At 33.3% G+C, this 22,296-nt stretch overlaps 1 protein-coding gene across 1 annotated transcript; it reads left to right on the top strand.

Moving 5' to 3' along the window:
• Nucleotides 1-4,835: 4,835 nt before the first annotated feature.
• Nucleotides 4,836-20,368, top strand: LOC110645019 (mitogen-activated protein kinase homolog MMK1). The gene is made up of 6 exons (XM_021798013.2): nucleotides 4,836-5,274; nucleotides 5,372-5,501; nucleotides 8,388-8,525; nucleotides 11,955-12,287; nucleotides 12,750-12,930; nucleotides 19,999-20,368. The coding sequence occupies exons 1-6, from the start codon at nucleotides 5,003-5,005 to the stop codon at nucleotides 20,172-20,174; spliced, it is 1,230 nt and encodes a 409-aa protein (XP_021653705.2). The 5' UTR covers nucleotides 4,836-5,002; the 3' UTR covers nucleotides 20,175-20,368.
• Nucleotides 20,369-22,296: the final 1,928 nt, after the last annotated feature.

Below are 22,296 nucleotides of genomic sequence, written 5' to 3'. Positions count from 1 at the left end.
ATGGGCCGGACCGGCACTAGGACCTAGGCCAGCCTAAAGCCCCCGAGGCCCGTAGTAAGCCTAACTATTCATTAACCCAACTCTAAAGCCCATTTGGGCCCAATTTCAAGAAATCAACCGGATAGAGTCCAGCCATAAAATGGACCTTTCAACGGGAAGTTTTTGACTCACCTGACCTGTAAACACAATAAATAATCAATTGGGGAGCTCAGCTCACCCTCCACATACCCATATCATCATAAAAATATATGGGAGCTCAGCTTCCTCATCCAGTCCGTCAAACATGCATGAAATATTAAGTTTATAGGTCCAAAATAACAATTTATATTACAGACCCAAATCAAATAAACATTTTTAACACATGCGAAAATTCTAGAAATTTATAGAATTACACCAACATGAATAAATGACCTGCAAGGGAGAAAGCAGGTTAACCTCAAAAAATATCCTCCTGTGGCCCGGAAAAATATTAAACAGGAATGAGCGTTCGACTTAGAGAGTAAAATATCAATTTTAACCATAATCTCTATAACTATCTAAAACTAATGCAACCTGTAAAGTGAAATGCAACATCAGCAACAAATTCACATCATAACAGCAAAAAGGTAATTTGGAGCACTCACACACCCAATAATATCAATCATAATATATGGAGTGATCCCTATCTGACTCTCTTAAATCCAACCTGGTGCCAGCGAAGAACTCAAGCCGGACTTTCGCTTAATAAACTAAATCAGGGTCCCAGGGAAGAACTCAAGCCGTGACTACCCCGAAGGACCGGGTCCTAGCGAAGATCTCAAGCCGTGTCTACCCGTCCTATCCATAGTCCACACCACATCACACGCACGCTAACGCACGCACACTGCTCCAAATTACCACAACAACATCCATGGCACTTTAACAGTTATGAATGCAACATAAATCGTGCCTAAATTTTAACTACATAGATATATACATATAAGTGATGCATGGGCATGCTTGAACATATAATAATATCGAAATTACAATTAAAATTAATATTTTACTCACAGACTTGACAACGGTCACTGTGGTGGCTGGGAGGAGGAAGAAGGCTGTCCCGGCTCACCTGACAATTACATTACAATTATTTAATACAATTGACTCAATACAAATCAAGAAAAGACCAAATACATCCTAAGTCGTGCCGAAAATCCGGCAGAGTCTCCCCTATACCTAGGACCTACCCAACCTGCAAAAGGGTCAAAAACACACTTCTATATTCACAACCCATATATCCACAACTCAATCTCATCACACAGCCCCTCCTGGGCCCATCAAATCAATCATCCATCACAATATGTAAAATTTCAATTTAGTCTTTATAATTGATCATTTTTGCAAAAACTACCCAAACAAGCTCTAAAAATTCTAAAACTTTGCCCCGTGGTCCTTAGCAATATTACTAGGCTATTGCAAAAGGAATCATAATTTTCTAAGCTACAACAAATATTTTATAGATTTTTAATCCTATTTAAGCACTAGAAAATTATGAAAAAGCAAGGTTCGGGTTTACCTTTGCCGATTCTGACTCCAGGGACACGCTCGGGACGTCTGACAATGGGGGGGTAGCCAAAACCTCGATCCAGTTCGGAGACTTTTCCCAGTGCATGTTCGGGAAATTCACCGGACAACTGTCGAATTTCTGTGAATTGAGGATACCTACACGAAGCCCACAACACGGGGGTTAGTACATAAATTTTTTCAAAATTTTCTAAGCTCATTTAATGCTCGAAAAACACTACGAAGTTCCGTGGGATCCACCAAAAAACGGTGTCGAAAAATTTTGAAATTTATATCCCCGCGAAGCTCTCGACGAGTGGAGCGCTCTGGTACTCTCGGTTTTCTTGTGGGGTTCACGGTTTGCGAGAAATCTAGCCCGAAAGTCAAAATGGGCTAAAATTTCCCGGGCAAAAATTGGACAAACCGCTCGATTGATTTCGGTGTTCTTGGTGTCTATGGAAAGCTCTCGACGAGTAGATGAATTTAGACACAAGACCCGGTCCGATTGGTGGCCGGATTGGCCGAATTTTGGCCGGCAAGTCGAACGGTCGCGCCCGCAAGAGAGGAGCGTTCGCGCGCGTTTTTCGGCCGTTTGGGGTGGCGGCCCGTGTGGGCGCGGAGTGGGTGAGGTGGTGGCGGGGAGGTGGGGAGAGAAAATGGGAGAAAGAGAGAAGGAGAAGGAGACGTGCGCGGGAGAAAAAGAAGAAGGAGAGGGAGCCGGTCCGATTCGATCGGTCCAGTTCGATTCGGCCGGTTCGATTCGAAATACAAAATTTTGAATTTTTACGCCTCGGAATGACGAGGTCCAAAAATTCGAAAAAATTTGAGAAAACTCGTAGACTCCAAATATATTTTTAGTTTTGCCACGTGGTCTTTAAATAAATTTTTAAAAATCATCAAAGTTTATATTTTCGGAAAATCAAACTCGATTTTTAAAATCCGAAAAAATCTCAAATAATTTCTTAAAATTTAAATAAAATTAAAATATCAATAATTCTCATAAAATAATAAAATTTAAAATTTTGGGGTGTTACAAGAGGGATTCAAGATGAGTTGAAAATTGCAGGGATTGAGCAAGGTGAACTCAAATTTGGCATGAGGAGGAATGCGACATTAAGGATGGGTCTGTGTAGAGAGAAGAGAGGGTTCATCTTTTGGAACAGAATGGATGTGTTTTTATAATTTTTTTTTCTTTTTTATTTATTCTACTCTCTAAACCATTCTCCCTAAAATTCTCTTCCCTCCCACAACTAGAAATAACATGGTATTTATAGGGAAATTAGAACCCTAAAATGAAGAGTTGAGATTAAAAGAGAGAAAAAGAAAGATTGGGATTAAAAAGGACAAAATTTTGTTTTTATATTATTTTTTAAACTCTAAATATCTAATGGGCAAAAATTAAAGAGATAAAAAAAAAGCTTGGATTAGATTAGAACCATTTTGTTTTTGTTTCTTTTGATACAAGGAGATAAAAATTAAAGGCTAAGATCCAGTAGTACTAAATTTTATTTTTATTTCTTTCACCACCTACTAGATCCAAAAGTTGAGAATTTATCCTTTCAAAAAAAATCAAAGGTCAAGATTGAAGAGTACTAATTTTGTTCTGTTTCTCTTTAACAAACTCTACATCTAATGGTCTAAAATTAATTCCCTAAATATTTAATAGCTAGGAATAAGTTAGGACTATTTTGTTTTGTTACTTGCTGATCTAAGAGTTTAGTTTATTCTTACAAAAACAAAGGGCCTAAATTAAAAGGTATAAAATACTTTAACTAATTAAAGGATCTAAAATTAAACCCTAAGAAAATGAATGGCTAAGATCACTTATACCAATTTTGTCATTTTTACTTTTTGATCCAAATGTCTAAATTTGTTCTTACAAAAAAACAAAAAAAAGATAGCCTAAATTAAATTGTACAGAATCACTTTAACTAATTTTAATCTAATGGTAAAAAAAAATCCTAAGAAAAATTAAATGTTAGGATTAAAAGATACCAAATTTGTTTTATTCTCCTAAATCTAATGGCTAAAAAGTAAAGTTAAAAAGAGAATCAAGGGTAGAGAATAAGAGCAACAATTTTACTTTTTTTCATCAATTTTTCTAAAATAAAATTTTAAATCTAATGGATGAAATTAAATCTATATAAAATTAATGGTCAAGATTAAAATTGATACAAAAGGATTTTTTTAAATTAAAAATTAAAAATGAAATTAAAATAAAAAAAAATCTAATTAAGAGTCAGAGATGAAAAGGAAAATTAAAATAAAATTCAAATTAAAATTTGATTATGCTCAAAGTGAAAGTTAAAATTAAAGACCGATTAAATTTGATAATTAGAATTAAAATTTATTTTAAAATTAACAATTGAATTGACATATAGAAAGAAACAAAATTTGATTATTATTATTTTTTATTAAAATAACTGGACAAAATATGGTGTTTATAATTTATATTAGAGATAAATTATATTTTAATTTTTTTTATTTATTTTTAAAAGTTAAAAGATTTATTTTTTTCTAAAATAATTAAATGAGTTATTTGATTTATTTTTAAAATTTGAAATACTTATTTGATATTTTTTAAAATTTGAATGACTTATTAATTATTTTTAAAATCTGAAAGACTTATTTAGACTCTAAAATATTTTAAAATCTTTCATGAATATTGACTTACACTATAAAGATCAAAATAAATCTTTTACCAAATATATTTAAATACATATTTTTGTTAATCGTAATGACAAATAAACTCTAATCTCAAATTATTTCACTGCCAATAATATATATATATATATATATATATATATATAGGTCTATTGACTTAATAATTTTGATTATTTATTTCAGAAATTTTGATTTTTACAATTTTATTGCTATCATATGGTGTGTCATGTTATATTTTTTAATTTTTTAATTTAATTTATTTTTCTCTCTCTGTACAAAAGAGAAAGAGTAGATACAAAAGAGAGAGTAGAGATTTTACATTAAGTTAGTTTGATTGCATAGGATAGAGAGATATAGACAGGAGAGAGACAGAATGAGGGAGAGGGGAGAGAGCCAAGGAGAGAGAGAAATTAAATAAACGAAAAGGTGTTATGACGTGTAACAAAATTAATTTTTAAATTTTGAATAAAAATTTTTCATCAAATCATTTAAAATTATGAATTTTGAATATAATTAATAATTTAAAATTTTAGATTTATTTGGCTAAAAGACTCGAGTAATAATAAGAACATAAATTCTTAAAAGAAACGCTCTGAGTGTCTCATGTCACGTGTTCGCTTGTGACTGACTTTCAACTTTAACCTTTTCATAGAATTCGAGAGCACAAAAAGCAAAAACCAAACCAAAAACAAAACTACGACAACCAAAAAGGGCACTGCGTGCACACACACACCACGCCCACACCTTCAGATCTGTTGACCCCAAAACCAACCTCAACCGCCGCTCTCTTACGACACTCTTGCAACAAATTTCAGAAATGGACGGGGGCGGACCGGGCCAGCCGGCGGACACTGAGATGGAGGATGCGGCCGCCGCTGCAGCTGCCGCACCACCACCACCACCACCTTCTAACCCCCAACAACAGCAGCAGCAGGTCTCCCTTACCGGTGGAATCGAAAATATTCCAGCCACTCTCAGCCACGGTGGGAGATTCATGCAGTACAACATATTCGGTAATATATTCGAGGTCACTGCTAAGTACAAGCCTCCTATCATGCCCATCGGCAAGGGCGCATACGGCATCGTTTGGTACTCTTTATCTTTCTTACTGTTATACTGTTTTCTTGAAGTAACTTTGGGATTGTTGGTGATTAAACTGTGTTATCGTTTTCTTGTTTTTCTTTAGCTCGGCACTGAACTCGGAAACCGGTGAGCATGTGGCGATAAAGAAGATAGCGAATGCTTTTGATAATAAAATCGATGCCAAAAGGACTCTCCGTGAGATCAAGTTGCTTCGTCATATGGATCATGAAAACGTCAGTGAGTAATTAATTACTGATTTTACGTTGATTTGGAGGTTTTGATTGGATTGAACAATGCTTTCTTTCTTTCTTTCTTTTTTTTCTTTTCTTTTCTTCTTTTTTTTTTTTTAATTTTTCTTTCATTTTGGTAACCAATTTAGTAAAGTTTACAGATGACTATGATTGGGTTGCTTTCAAGTGACTAATTTTCTAGTTTTGGATAATAATCGTATGGTTAAAATGGAAGTCATCTAAAAACGAACTAGGAGCCTCCCTAGTAGGAAACAAGCAGTCTTCCTAGTAGGAAAAATGTGTGTGATAGTGATTGTTGGAATATAAAAATTTCTGAGTTTGGACCTTTTGCATTTGCAATTAATTAGTTTTTATTGTATTAGTTTTGTAACACATTGGGCTTTGACCTTGGATATGCCATTGAATTGTGTTTCTTTATACGAAGTAGATATAGCCAAGGGGAAAATAAAATCATTCTAATTTCACATTTGTAGATATTAAATCTCCAATGAGTAATGCATATTCAGTATGAAACACATGCACCATTTACTCTTTTTCTTTTTTTTTTTTTTTTCCTTTTTCTTTTGATTGGCTTTGAACACCTCCTCCTGTTTTACTGAGAGAAATATGCAAATAGGGTTGTGATCACACAGAGAAGAGTCAAAGCACTTAAATTAATTTGGACATCATTTTGGATTCTATTTATGTGTCAGGGTAGGGTTTCTGCTTTCACATGGCTTTTCATATATTTTATTGGTTTACAGCCAAAAAAGCAAGAACTGGACGTTGTTTTCTAGGAGTTTGGCATTGAAATTTCAATTGCTTTTGAAATTATTTTGTTTCTTTTTTCTTTCTTTAATTTTTTTTTTGGTTTGAGGTGAAAATTGAGAACCTGTATTTGAGAAAAGCAGATCTTTCCATCCATTGAGAAATAGCTTGCATAGGCCCATATAGGACAATCTTATTGTCATGACTTGTGGAATCCTTTGTTACATGCATAAGCCTTCTGGTTTTTTGAGCGGTAGTTTTTTCATGAGTCTTAGTGTCAAAACATTTTTTGACAAGTTGCATCTAATCAATTTAAGAACAATGTTATGCAGCTTGATAAGAAATTATTACTTCCTGGGTTGAGAAATGGGAAAAATGATTTATTGTCACAACCTATATTTAAGAACCTGAAGCCAATTCAGGAGCAGTTTCCTGTTTGATACTATCACAACTTTACGTAGGACATTTCAGCAGAGCCTATTGTTATGATATGGCAAAATAATACAATTAATTAATTTTCTCATTTCCTATTCTTTAATATAACTGGAATTCTTTAATATGGCTTTAAATTTCATGTTGCTGTCCATAAAGCCTTAGTTTTACATCAGTAGTTATTTATGGCCGCATAAGCAATTGTCATTGAACTTTAAACTTTAGAATTCCTGTTCCATGGAATTCCCACCTCAATGCTCCTAATCTATTTCTCTGATTTATGTTCTTATTTTCACTAATGGCAAATTAAAATAAAATCTCTTAAGTATGATTAAAATTCCAGCAATACTTCTAAAACCTTTTCTATGACTTGTAAATCCAAAATGAATTCTATTTCTCTAGTTCCTTCTTGCTTCTCATAGCTCTTGAATTTGCTTGACTATGATGTTGTTCTTGAATTTGTCCACCGTTACCAGATTTGGATCTTTTCTTCTTTGAGCAAATAAATTTGTTGTCATGAACTCACATTACATGGATAAGAGGAAATGCCTCTCATCTGTTGGAGCTGTTAGCAGTAGACTGAATATTTAAACTTAGGGGGTTGAACACTACAAAAAATAATGACTAAATTGTGTTAAAAATTTTATTAAATTTTGACTAAGTTTTAAGACCTTTATGAAATTAAGCAATTAAAAACTTCATTTTCATTTAAACCGCTCAAATAATTTTTGGCAATTTAATATTTATACTTTTAATTTTTTTTTTTTAAAATCTTTTAGTGGATAATTGTATCTAAAGAATAAATATGGTTCTTTTTTTTTTTTTTTTTTTTTAACTTTTACTCATGAAATTTGGGTAGAAAATTTTTTATAAAAAAATATGTAAATGCCAAATATGCAGACATTTAATTATAAAAATTTTCTTAGTCTTTTTGAGACTAAGGTAGAAAATATTAATAAATAATGTAAAAGTTGCCTATATAAAAGGGAAAATTTAGAAAGTATAAGGTATGTATGAAATTATTATTAAATTCTAAGGGGCTGAAGATGGAGAAAATTTATAAATTGGGCAAGAAATGCATATATAAAAATGAGAATTTAAAAACTTTGAGGTCATTATAAAATACTTTAAAGTTTTGGTAGGCTAGTATGGAATTTCTATTCATAAAAGGGGTAAAATACATGTGTATAGAAAAGAAATTTTAAAACATTTGACAGGCAAGTGATTAGTTAAAATTTTTGGTTTTGTTTTGGGTTGGGGCAGGGGGGGCGGCGGGGGCAGTGTTTGGGGGGGGTTCCAAACCCCCGCAACTGGCTGTTAGTTAAAGGTTTTGTGGAAAATTGTCTCTAATCATTACCTATTGAAATACATGAATGGGTTCTCCTAACATGGTTGCTATAAACTGAAGTTAGTGCTGGGATTCTGTTCAAAGTTGATGAGCATTCCTTTGATCAATGATCAGAGACGTAGAAGAAAAAAAAATCTGATGTAAGAGCAATGACTTCTTGCCATGTAAAACAGAGATTATATGGACAGTTTTATATAATTTTAAATCCTTAGCATATGATCTTCACTTTCACCGTGACACAACCATCTTTATTCAAGGAAATTGACTGGGGAGAAACAAGCCAACGTGATGTCTCTGTTGAAGTTTTTTTTCATTTTACACCATAGGCATTTGTCTTTCAGGTTGTTGCAATCAGGGATATAATTCCTCCACCCCAGAGGGAATCATTTAATGATGTTTACATTGCTTATGAGCTAATGGACACTGATCTCCATCAAATCATTCGTTCCAATCAAGCACTATCAGAAGAGCACTGCCAGGTAGGCATTTTTGTTTGGGCATTTTTAGAGTATAACTTTCATATCTCTAATTAAATTTTTTCAAGTATCATATGCTTTGACTGCTGAAAAAGATAAAAGATAAGATCAAAGTTTTCATTAATGAACAAGCAATTCATGAAGAGGTCAAGAGGAAAAATCCCAAGTGTAAGAAATGAGTAATGATTGCAAAGCAAACCAAAAAAATTATTGACTATCTTAGTTGTTTGCAATTTGATTTCTGCTCCTGGTCTTAATGTGGCTCGTTCTAGTGCTGCAATTATCAATCATTTGGAAGCTGCATCTTTTTTTTCGCTTGCCTTTTGAATTATGATTACCTTTCACCGCTAGCCTCATGATATCTTTTCTTTCAAGTTGCGTCACTCCTCTTTTCTTTTGTATTCCGATAAATATTTCTATAGTTATAATTGCAGTTATTATTCTAAAATGCATGTGCATGATTAATTGATCTTAGAGATGACCAATGTTTTGAGAGGTCTAGACAACTTTAAATGTTCCTTGAGCCATCAGTAATAAAGCAACATCAACACTCTTTTCAGTAGGAATCTCAAAGGATTCAGAACAGATACTAGGAATTATGATACAGAGGCCACATTGTAATTTGAGGCTTCTTTTCTTGAAACTAATTCAAATTCTCTGAGATTGCCTGGCCTATATATATATATATATAGGAAGAGATGAGTCAGACTCTTGTATTACAATGCGTTGCACTTAGGTAGAGTTTTGGCATGAACTGTACATGTTTAGAATCTTTTAATTGAGACTCAGGAAGGCGTTTCCTTAAGGCTTGAAATAAGAGATCATCAAGTGAGCCCTAGGTAATTCCAATTTAAGGTCCTAATCAAATATTTTTTACTTCAATTTTATTTTTAGTTTAAACCTTGATTTATCTTCTAAAAGCTTTCTTTACCAAAAAAAAAAAAAAAGAACATGAATAGGCGCTTGTTATAAGTAATATTGTATCATAGTGCATAAATTTGGAGATTGCCTGATCACTTTCCATTTGGATCTTTTCTTTTGTTTCAAACATATTTAGCGCTCAAGTACAAGACAATGATGTCTATTGTTAAGCAATCAAACTTTATCATCCTTCATGATCAAGACCTTATAAGCATCAGGGGCTTTTGTAGTTTGCGTGGGTACCTGTTATATTCACCAGTCAAGGATCGAGTCATGGAGCGATGAACTACGAAGTCTTCTTCAGAACCTGTAGCCTTTCCCTTTTTGCGGTTTCTCCTTCTTGATGGACTTATGGTGACAAAAAAGTAGGGCTCATTGGAGGGAGCCCAAAACCTCAAGACTCATTAAGAGAGAGTCTCAAACCTCACAGAACAATTGAGATAATTTTGCTTGATATTTTATTCATAATCTGATCTCTTTATAAAGAGATTATTATATGATCTCATATGGAATTCTCTATTATTGGAAATCAACATTTAAGGTCATAATACAAGATAATGACAATTAGAGTAATATCTTAATTAGGATATTTATTTCTGCTAATTAGTTGCTGCTGCTGAATCCACTTTTGATGCTAATTTATTTATTGCCATTCTTATCACCTGTGATTGGATTCTCTTGTGAATCAAGTCTTGCCCACAAATATGTTTCCATAACATCACTCCCTTCTTGGATAAAGAGCTTGTCCTCAAGCTCAACAATAGGATAAGACTATGAATAACCTATAGTCCCTTTGCCTTGTTACTTCCTCTGAATCATCCATCTCTAACCAAAACAATTTCTTACATTGATGCCTAGAGGAATATGGTTCATCACAACCCCTTTGCTCTTCGTTCAGCCATCTCTGAATGACTCAATCTTTTAATAAAGGGAGACGAAACACTTCCTAAACTAGAATTTTGTAATGTGCTAGTAGCCTTGGTTATAGGCAGAATTGATGAAGTTGGTATTGTTCTTGTATCAGACCATGAATTTATCCAATTTTCTTCCAGTTATTGTTTTCTTTCAAAGGCTTTTGCTAGGTTCATAGTTGCCACCAATCTTGGCGGATTTTGCATCTCTACATCGATTTGGATTGAATCAGTCAGGCCTATAGTAAACAAATTAACTTGCTGATCTGCTCGAACTGTTGTTGCACGAGCTAGGAGGCTCTGGAATTGACGATGGCATTCTTCCACCGTCCCTGTCTATTTCATATTAGTCAAATCACCTAAGGTATTGCTACTGAGTGGAGGCCCGAATCTCAAATTGCAATATTCTTTGAACACGTTCTACGATAGTCGGGACTCGGTGTTCTTGTTCTAATATGTAGAACTAGAGTTGTGCCTCTCTCATCATATGGAATGCTGCAACGTTCACCTTATCTATTTCTAGCGTCTTCTGATTAAGAAAAAATAGCTCACAACGATGGAGCCAGATGAGGGGATCATCTAAACCATCAGAAGTTGGAAAGTCCAACTTGGCATACCTCGACACCACGTCTCCAGTCTATTGAGGGTCTGTTCTTTCTTCCAGCCCTGTGGCAGCATTCAGATGTGAGGAATTGCTACTTATTCTAGTTTCCATTCCCTTTCCATTGGTTCCGCCCATGACTGACATGAATTCTTTTAGTTGCCGAGTTAAATCTTGAACCTACGCCTCTACCTGGGCAACTCTTATTGCATTCTGTTCTAACGTCTCACGGATAAGGGCTTGCAGTTAATTGGAATCCCCCATGTTTGGCTCTAATACCAATTTGTTATATTCACGAGTCAAGGATCGAGTCACGGGGCGATGAACTACGAAATCTTCTTTAGAACCTGCAGCCTTTCCCTTTTTGTGGTTTCTCCCTCTTGATGGACCTATGATCACAGAAAAGTAGGACTCGTCGGAGGGAGCCCAAAACCTCAATATTCGTTAAGAGAGAGTCTCAAACCTCATAGAACAATTGAGATAATTTTACTTGATATTTTATTCATAATCTGATCTCCTTGTAAAGAGATTATTATGTGATTTCATATGGAATTCTCTATTATTGGAAATCAACATTTAAGGTCATAATATTAGATAATGACAATTAGAGTAATATCTTAATTAGGATATTTATTTCTGCTAATTAGTTGCTACTGCTGAATCCACTTTTGATGCTAATTTATTTATTGCCATTCTTATTTCCATTGACTGGATTCTCTTGTGGATCAAGTCTTGCCCCTTAAATATGTATCCATAACAGTACCAATGCCATATAATTATCCAAGCCTTCCATTTCTGAGAATTGGACTGGTTGGCACATTTCTTGCTGGATTAGTTTGTCAGTCAACATGATTTTGGCAAGTCCAATGGAAACAAATTCTGGTTCTTAGTTCAGTATACATTCTTTGGCTCTTGTTATTACTTATTAATGTTATTCATCTTCTATTTAGTGTATCTAAGAATTTCAGAGCCAAGCTAATTCTTCTATGCTGTGTGCAGTATTTCCTGTATCAAATTCTCCGAGGATTGAAATATATACATTCTGCAAATGTTCTGCACAGAGATTTAAAACCAAGCAATCTCCTTCTGAATGCAAATTGTGATCTGAAGATATGTGACTTTGGTCTAGCTCGTGTTACCTCAGAATCTGATTTCATGACAGAATATGTCGTTACAAGATGGTACCGTGCACCAGAACTATTGTTGAACTCTTCAGATTACACTGCAGCTATTGATGTATGGTCAGTGGGTTGTATTTTCATGGAGTTGATGGATCGGAAGCCTCTATTTCCTGGTAGAGATCATGTGCATCAACTGCGTTTGCTCATGGAGGTAATTTAATTATTAAATTTTGTATGTATACCTTGTTATTTGGTTGAAATTATTTAGGATCAGGGCAAAATTTTAGTTGATAATTCTTAAACGGATCCTCTTTCTTGAATAGACAGGGGCTTCTTTTTTTTTTTTTTTTTTTTTTTTTGTCAATTTGAAATAAGATTTCACAGTGCAAGTGATTAGTTTTGTTGTTGTTACTTAAAAGCATGTGATTGGTTTTTGCTTTTCTTGAATGGGATATCTTCATGGAGCCATTGGTTATATTTTCTTTAGTTCTTAAGTAGCGTTATCTCTCTGCTAAACTTTGTCAAATGTGTACAATGATAAGTTAGCATTTCATGTCAACTGGAATATGAATGTGAAATCTATCATATCCATGTCTCATGTCATACAATACAAACAAGTTTTGCAATTTGAAAATATATTTGTGTATATGACCAATCATTGTAAACCTTGCAGCTAATTGGGACTCCATCAGAGGCTGAGTTGGGGTTTTTGAATGAAAATGCAAAGAAATACATTCGACAACTTCCTCCTTATCATCGTCAATCTTTCAACGAGAAGTTTCCAAATGTCCACCCTGCAGCTATTGATCTTGTCGAAAAGATGTTAACATTTGATCCCAGACTGAGGATTACAGGTGATTCTGTGTCCCCTAATGTTCTATTCTTGGCAACATAAGTGGAGTTACTTCTGCTGCATTATTCTTTTATATTCTTTTGGCTTGGCATAAGTTTTCTACGTCATTTTTAAATGAGATAATTTGATGCTTCCACTGTGATTATATATTGATTGTTTGATTGGCCATACTATCAAAAATCAACTAAAAACCTACTCTGCATTCAAAATGCATAGGCTCATATATAGAGTCATGTAGACTAATTTTAAAATACAATCCTTAAATAATATTAATTCCATTGAATAGCTAAAATTATAGGTATAAAAAAAGGGCCTGCTCCAAATGCAATTGGTGGTTCTTGTGCTTATATTAAATGTGCTATTGTGCCCATCATGATTTATTTGTTTAGGATAAATTACTATAATTCCCCTGAGGTTAGACAAAATACACATTTATCCTCTTGTGTTTTTAAAAGTGAAATATATGGTCCTTAACTTTTTAATTTCATTATATTTTGGTCCTTCCACTAAATTATCATATACTTTCATCTCAAAGACATTATTTTCAACGATATTTTAGTCCTTGAGTTTTCAAATAAAACAACTTTTACATCCCTAAAAAGTTAAAAGGTGAGGAGTTGAAATTTAATGTGCGGATTAAAGTGAAGGACTAGTTAATTCACTTTAAAAATACAGTCATAAGTGCATATTTTGTCTTTTTTTTTTTTTGGTTTTGGGGGTGGGGTGGGGTTGGTTGATGTGTATAATGTTTGCTTTTTTGTATAATTAGGTTCAAGCTTTTGTTTTTTGATCAATTGAGCTCTTCAAATAAAAAACATAATCTATAAAATGCTGACAAGGTGAAAATTAATAATATTTTATTCTTTTTAAATAAATTTCCATTTAATAAGTTCTTGAAATTTTAACTAATGTGCAAAAATAAATATTACAGTTAATGGTTTAATTTGCTAATGGAACTAAATTCTTCACTCAGATAAATCATTATTCATAGTTCATACTTCTATGAATATGGAGTCCTTAGCAGCCAAACATGGCTGTGCAGCCCCGCGCTCCCCTCCCCCCTCCCCTCGCCCCCCCCCCCCCCCCCAACAACAAAAAAAAAAAAAGTGTTGTAGGGGCACAAAGTTTGGTGGAGAAACAGAAACCTTTATTGGTCAGATTGGTTTCCGTTTCTCTGATTTCTTTATAAAGAAAGAGACTTCTTGGTCCAAATCAGGTGGAACTCTACAAAATCACTCTTTGGGGGCTGCACCAATTCAGAAGAAACATACCTTATCACCATTTTTGACCACCAACTTCTCTTCCTCCATAAGCTTACCATCCCTTTTGTGCACACCATCACTTCCAACTATATCCGCAACCTTGGTTGGCACATTTAAATTTTGGCACCTATCCGTTCACATCTTCATTAATATAGCTGGCTGATAGATCAACACCAAAGATCTTGGCTTCCACCACCATTCGTTCTCTAGCCTTTCAAAATTGGACCTTGAGCTTGGCATAGGCAATGATTTAGAAAAATTCAGTCCCACACTTTAATTGGGTGAAATTTATTTTTCTTTTGATCCAAATTGATTCAGCACCTTGACTTGTGTTAATACTTTAGATTTTATTTTCTAATGGTAGGTGGGTAGTGGCAAGGGTTCAAGTTGGTGAAAGATTTTTTTTTTTTTTTTAATTTTATGTTTATAAATTAGTTAAAATTTAAAGGATTTATTAAAAAAAATTATTTAAAGAGAATAAAATAAAATTAATTTTAATCTTATCTGCATTTTATAGATTATTTCTTATTTTCAAGAAGGCTTAATTGGTAAAAAAAAAAAAAAAAAGGAAGGATTTTCATTCAATTGAACGAAATAAATTAGAAAGGGTTCAGATGCACATTTAAGATAAGTATATGGGCCTCTAGATACATTTGGCTAAAAGTCTATTTGAACTCAATTTGATCTCCATCATAATGGTTCAGATTATGGAAAACACAACCCTTCATTTATCTATACCCTTGGGTAATTTATGTTTTATATTTACAACTATTTATCTCACCAGTGTTATCAAGGCAAAAAGCGGCACTAAGGCCTATGGCTTTAGGCGAGAGGTGAGAGGTGAGGCAATGACCTTTTTAAAGCAAGGTGCCATAGTCTAAATTGCCTAAATCATATATATATATAGATATAACATAAAAATTCATACTTTAAACTAGTTTGATAAGTGAAAAAGCATATTAAAAAGAAAAAAAAAACACATTATTTGTACTTTGTCTATATGTAATATAAGATAAATTGAAAAGAGTGCATACTTGCATTTCCAGCTCAAGTATAAAATAAAAGTGTGGCTGTAAAATTGAAATTCATAGCATAAGCAACAAGCTAACAACGCAAATAATAATAAGAGATGTTAATAGAAGAGAGAGATAGTGCGTACCTACATTTCCAGCTTAAGTATATATAAGGTAAATGTAAGGCTGTAAAATTGAAAATCATTATTCATAGCCTAAGCAACTAAAACTAAGTCATAATAATAGAATATGTAAATTCTAGAAGTTCCAACTTTAATAAATAGAAATAAGTCATAAGTCATAACAATCTAAACGCAACAAATACATAAAAACTTGCAACTAAAACTACTCATTAGTCATCACCAAGGTTATCAAAATAATCTTCATTTTCAATAGCAACTATTACAAATTTTTCCTCCTTTTTATCATCATCAGCTCGTGAAGAGGATGTGCTTCTCATTGAACAAGATGCTCAAAATGATGGAGTTTCAACATGTGTTGATCTTGCAACCAATCTCGATTTATAACAAGATTTAGAAACTCTAGCTTTCCTATCAACATCACCCAAGGTTAACACATCATCTATGAAACCAAGAGTGAGTATCGTCGTCATCATCCTGCCCGTCGCCTTTTTTCTAATTCATCTAGCAACCACTTATTACTTTCATTAATATTTACCTAATCAATAAGCGTCTCCAAAAGTGTGTCAGGGTAGCAATGCTCTATTGTACTTTATGCAAACCAAATTGTCCAAGTGTTCTTAAAATAGCCGATTTCTTTGCTTACTATAAAGCTGTTATTGATTTACAGTAACAAATAAATTAAATTTCAAATTCAAAAGGTTGAAAATAAATAACAAAGTATTACATTATATATATATATATATATATATATATATATATATATGTTTTTTTTTTTTTAACTTACATGCTTAAATGCATTCCAATTTCCCTCACAGTCACTTGCACTGCATGTGAGATTCAAAATCTTTACAGCAAAAGTTTGTAAGTTTAGAGTTGAAGAACCATACGTTTTTCGCTAAGCAGCTATTAAAATATAGAACCAATGATTGTCAAATTCATAATATAATTTAATAAATGAGCAAGAGAAAAAATTAATAAGAATTTAAATTAATGACTTGGAGATTTGGTAGGATAACCAAAAGTCCTCGTAGCTGCTTTGTACTTCTCAATTTCATCAAGAATTATGTCAATTTTTGCTGAATTTTGTTTCATTTTATGCATGTATGAAAGCAAGCCTGAATTCACCTCTTCATCATGCTTAACTCTCATCTTGTTTGGATCAAAAAATTCAGGATTTAAGAAATATTCAACAGCATGCAAAGGACAATGCAATTAAATTGACCATCTCGCATCAATAATATCAAAATTTCTCTTCGTTGTCGTTGAGTGAGTTGTCAATGGTTTCTTTAGCCCTATTCATTGCTTCACAAATATATCCCATGGCTTTTTTTTTTTTAAATTATCAACCAGTCGAAGCACACGAACAAAAGGACCAGAAACTTTAAGAGCATATACAACATGATTCTAGAAAGTAGGACTCAAAATTGTTCTTTCACACTTTTTGCCTTTCACCTCTTTAGCCCATTTACTTGTTGTCCAGATTTTTAAAGTAAACATTTTTCTAATGTTGGTCTTTTGAAGATGAATCTTTTCCAATATAATGAAAGCAGTAATAAATCTAGTTTGCCCTGGTCTTAGCAATTCTACTCCATTAGTAAATTTCCACAATATATTTAGAACTCCTGAGGAGTCATAAATGAAATTAGTAAGCTCAATAGTTTTGCAGAATGTTTATTTGAAAACCCGATTCTTAAAAATATATTCCAACATCAAATCTATATAATGGCTTGCACAAGGAGTTCAGTGTAGATGGGGAAAATTTGCTTCTAACATTCTCTCTACTGCAACATTATTTGATGTATTATCTGTAACCACTTGAACTACTTTTTCAGGATCAATTTTCATTAATTTTTTCTCAATCAGACTAGTCAACAATACCATTGTCTTTGGTTCATCACTTACATCAACTGATTTAATAGATACACTTCCCATTGGGCTATTAACCAAGAAATTAATCAAGGTTCTTCCTTTTCTATCCGTCCATCCATCATACATCAATCAACATCCATAATTCTCCCATTCTTCTTTATGAGACTTACGAAAAACATTTGTGGTTTGTATTTCCTTGTTAAGTAATCGAACTTTAACCTCATGATAACCTGGAGGTTTCATTTCCCTCTCACAATTTCCAATGGCTCGAATCATTTTCCCAAAGCTTTTATAATTCAAAACATTAAAAGCTATTACTACGTCATACATTCATTGTGCTATGGCAACATAAGCACGCTCTCTTAGCTCCTTTTGAGCTTGACTGTTTTCATCAGTAGTAGTTTACTTCACACTTTTTCTCATAATGGCCGGTTTAGGAGAAAAATAAGTATCAGTAAGCCCTCTATTGCTTTGTAATTGTGTAACTTTTGATTTTTTTGAAGCAATAGTACTAGTGCAACTACCATGAATTGTTTCCCTTCGTTTTTCACTACCAATTTCTTGCACCTCTTCCTCTTCCCCATTTTCATCAATTCCCAGTATTTCAACATTATCAAATTTAGGTAGTCTTTCCGTATTCATAACTTTTTTTTTTTTAACTAATGAATTCTTGAATTTGACTGCATTTTGGACATCGAATCACATTTTTGTAACCTTCAGCAAGGTATTGCTTGATTCTATTAACTCCCTCTTTATAAACTCTCATACAATAGATGCATTAAAGATCATTGATATTATTTTCACTAAGTTGAATTACATATGACCATTTATAAACTCTCATACAGTAGATGCATTAAAGATTACTGGTATTATTTTCACTAACTTGAATTACATATGCCCATCTTGGATTCGATCTTCTACCAGCATAAGATCCAGTTGTATTACCCTTATCACTCATCTATGATCTAGCAAGAAAATTAAAAGGCAACAAAAATTAGTTAGCAACAAAACAATACAAATGGATAAGGGGAGCATGAATTAACAACTAATTAACAAGAATAAAAAAAAAAGTAACAATAAATTAATAAGAATAAAAAGTAAAAGTATACAAATTAGCAATACCATATAAATTAAATAACTAAATGACAACTAATTAACAAGAATAAAAAGTGAAAGTTTACAAATTAACAAATTAACAATACCCATATAAATTAAACAACAAATTATACATATGAAAGAAAATTTCCCATGTTTTAGAGAACAAATTCACAATACCCATATAAAAGTAAACAACTAATACTGAATATCCATAGTCTGATACATCGGAATTCAAGAAGAGAGAAGATGGAGGAGAAAAAAAGAAGGAAAAAAGTAAAAAAGTTCAAAAAAAAAAAAAGAAATTGCGAAAGGATACATACTATTGTCTTTTAGAGAAGAAGATAATAGAGGAGAAGAGGAGAAGAAGGAGAGGAGAGAGAGAGAGAGAGAGAGAGGGAGAGAGAGAGGAGCTGATGTTGTGATTTGTGAGGGAGTATTTTTCTTTTTCTTGTGTGAAAGAGCCAGCTAGTTAGGGCTATATTTGGGTAAAATACAATTAGAAAAGAAAAAAAATATGGTCGTTCCTTCAAAGAGGCATTGCCTTAGTGGCCTCAGTGCCTCTCACCTCAGTTTCAGGCGAGGCGTTAGGGTGGCGTCTCACTCTGGTGCCTCTGTCGCCTTTGATAACATTGTATCTCACAGACACCATAAGTAATGATTGTTGAAAAAACCATGAATGCTACACAGATTAGAATAAAAATGCAGAGAGGGAGAAGAAAAAGAGAATAATTTTTACCTGGTTTGGCGGTTTGCCTAGCCCACGGAACCGCCTGTGATTTTTCACTATGAAGGATAAAGTTATATGTGTCTATTAAATATTAGTGTTTTCTTTTACGAGTACGAATAGGAGAAACTTGAAATACAAGAATAACCCTATCAAATTATAACCGTTTTAGCCTAATAACATTGCACTGTACTGCCATTGATGGGCTCCATCAAATATTGGATATTCTTATCAGTGGGTTTCTCAAGGAGCATGGGCTTTTAGTGTACAGTATCTTCTCCAAATAATGAGTTCCAACCAAGTACCAACTGATGTCTTCTTTTTTTTCTTTGGTCTTTTTCCTTTCATCTTCCAGTGATGTGTAGCTCACATGGTGCCTATGACTTGAGTGGATTGTAATATGGGGCCATGTAAATGGGGGTACAATAGGACTTTGGACCCAAGTAGATTTTTGCATTAAATATACATTTTTTTTTGAAGAAAAGGAAAATAAAACCTGCCTTCCTTTTCTTTTTTGGTTTCTTGAAGCATGCAAACGGTATGTTCTCACAGATTTTAAGGTATTAGTGCATTGGTTAAGCAAGGATTGCTCATTACATGTAGGCCGCTTGCATAGGAGCATATTTTACATTTGGGATTGATCCTCTTCAAATTGTTGCACCTAATATTGAGCATTGTATGAGATTTTAAATTGTGGTCTAGCAAAAGAATATTACTACCGTCTTTTGTCAATGGTTGAAGGAAGCCTTGTCAAATGAAATTGGAATATATTGCAAGTTCTTGAGTAGTTCAGAGTAATTTACCTTATTTACACCTCTAATTATTTTGATACGAGTAATGCTCTATCTCTATTTAGTTATTCTGCATAATGATTTCTTTTGGATTGTATGAATTTGTTGACTCAGATTTTTATTTGATCTAGTTCATAACTTGATATTTCTTCATTTTATTTGGTTACAGTTGAAGATGCGCTAGCTCATCCCTACCTAAACTCACTTCATGATATCAGTGATGAGCCAGTCTGCATGACTCCCTTCAGCTTTGATTTTGAGCGGCATGCGATGACTGAAGAACTGATGAAGGAGCTGATTTATAGGGAGGCTCTTGCATTTAACCCTGAGTATCAGCATCAATGACATAAATCACTAATGATATCAATTCATTGTGGATGTAATCAGTGTGGTTTCTGTTGCATGTTTTTCAGTGATCTATTTCTTCATGTACATATGCTCCACCAAAACTGGGTGGTTCTTGAATTGAAATATTGAATTATGGGCTGAACTTCTGAACAAGGGAAATTGAAATGGTATTTAAATCATTAGCTTGCTTATTCTCGTGCTCCTCGTTGAATCTCTTTCTGTGTCTCTTGTCTCATTCATGCAAGTGTGTGAAAGTAAGAAAGTGGCTAATTAGGATCCCACAATCTAGGTTGGTGTAATCCTACATTAGCTAACGGCAGCATGTCATTAGAGTTGATTATATTAATAACTAACCTGCTACCTGCAAGGTAAAAAGGCTTCTTTGGTTTCTTAATTGGACCAGCGGGAGGACTTCGTGGTGGGATGTTCAACTATTCCATTTTAATAAAATTTTTAGAAAGCAGATCCTTTATGCATAGATCAATTTCTGCGTCATGTTTTGTGTCTCGCAAATATTGATTATAACTCGTTCTATTTGGATTGGATTGAATTGAATAAATGCTCAATAATAGCCAGTTTTTTGTGGTTTATATTATCATCAAAAGATAGGAATTCATTGTAGGCAAAAAAAGCCTAAGCCTCGTACATAAATACTAGTCAGTCCTGAGAGGCTCTTGGCTTCAATCAACACAGAGCCCCTCATGCCTCTAATCCATGGTTCATAAGCTCTGCATGCACAGAAAAACACAAGAAGAAACCCATAACTAAAGAAAATGCAAATCTAAAGAAACTCTCTTGTAGAAGCCCAATCTGTCGCAAATTAACTCAAAATAAAAGCTATGCACACCCACCCGATAGTGGGGAGAGTAGACCCACTATCAGGCCATAAGAGGAGCTCTCCTGCCTAACAAAAGTAGAAGCCGTAGGATCGGCAAATGAGATATGCCCGAAGCGCGGAGGAAAAGGAAAACGAGTAAAAGGAAAAGGCTTCCGTAATTATCAATGGGCCTTTACACGTTGGATACAAGATATAATTATTTTTGTCTTTTTATATTATCATAATTACTCACCTTTCATTTTTTCAGAATCTTAGTCATATAATATATATTCAGAGCACTCCTTCATTTCATCAATCTTATTTTTATCGTGTGAGTTACATTCTCATTTGTTACGTTGTTTTTTTGGATGACAAAATCTAAATACTTGAATTGATTACATTTTGATTAAGGGAGAGCAAATTTCGATTTAAATAAAAAATTAAATCGAACCGAATCAATTCAGTTCAATCTATTTGATTTTAAAATTCAATCAGTTCGGTTCAGTTTATAAATTTTAATAATTTCGGTTAATCGGTTCGATTCTGTTATTTTTATAAAAAATAAAAAAATCGAACTGAACCTAAATTACTAATATATATATATATATATATATATATATATATAAAGGAAGCCCTAAGATTTTTGAGTTTTGATTTCTAAGTTTTTTGTAATGTTTTTGTTATTGAGATTTAATGTTAAAAATATGAAATTTTACAAAATTCAATTTAATCGGTTTAAAACCGAACCGAACTGAAATTTATCGGTTAGGTTAGGTTCAGTTCAGTTTTCTCTTAATAATCAGTTTGATTCGATTTTTAAAATTTTTGATTTTTAATTTTTAATTTTATTGGTTCGTAACCGAACCAACTGTTTGTACATCCCTAATTTTGACACTAAAATTCTATTTAATCAAACCTCCACTATATAATTTCTAAAGAACTTGCAATACTTATATTTCTGCTTACTTTTATTTAGCCTAAAACCCTTACTCTCAATAGTCCTCTAGCTTATGATTAATTTTTTTCACTAGTTTTAATGAGGGATATTATCTTAAATATGTTTGGCTGCTCATCCATAATTAAAGCAAATAGGTATGAACTTATAATCAATCCATTATGTAAATCCATTGTTATGAGGAACTCATCAATATCCCCTCCCACCATTCTTACACTCCCTCTTTCTTTTTCTGAACAGCAAAGCATCTCTTGCATTACATGTCCTTAAAGCCAAACTTACAAATAAAGGATCCAGAAAACAAATAAACAAACGATCAAGAGGCCCAAACAAGGCCTGGTATAAGA

This window comes from Hevea brasiliensis, chromosome 9, assembly GCF_030052815.1.
Source record: "Hevea brasiliensis isolate MT/VB/25A 57/8 chromosome 9, ASM3005281v1, whole genome shotgun sequence".
NCBI classification, from domain to species: Eukaryota; Viridiplantae; Streptophyta; class Magnoliopsida; order Malpighiales; family Euphorbiaceae; genus Hevea; species Hevea brasiliensis.
This window is presented reverse-complemented; position numbering and strand designations above follow the sequence as displayed.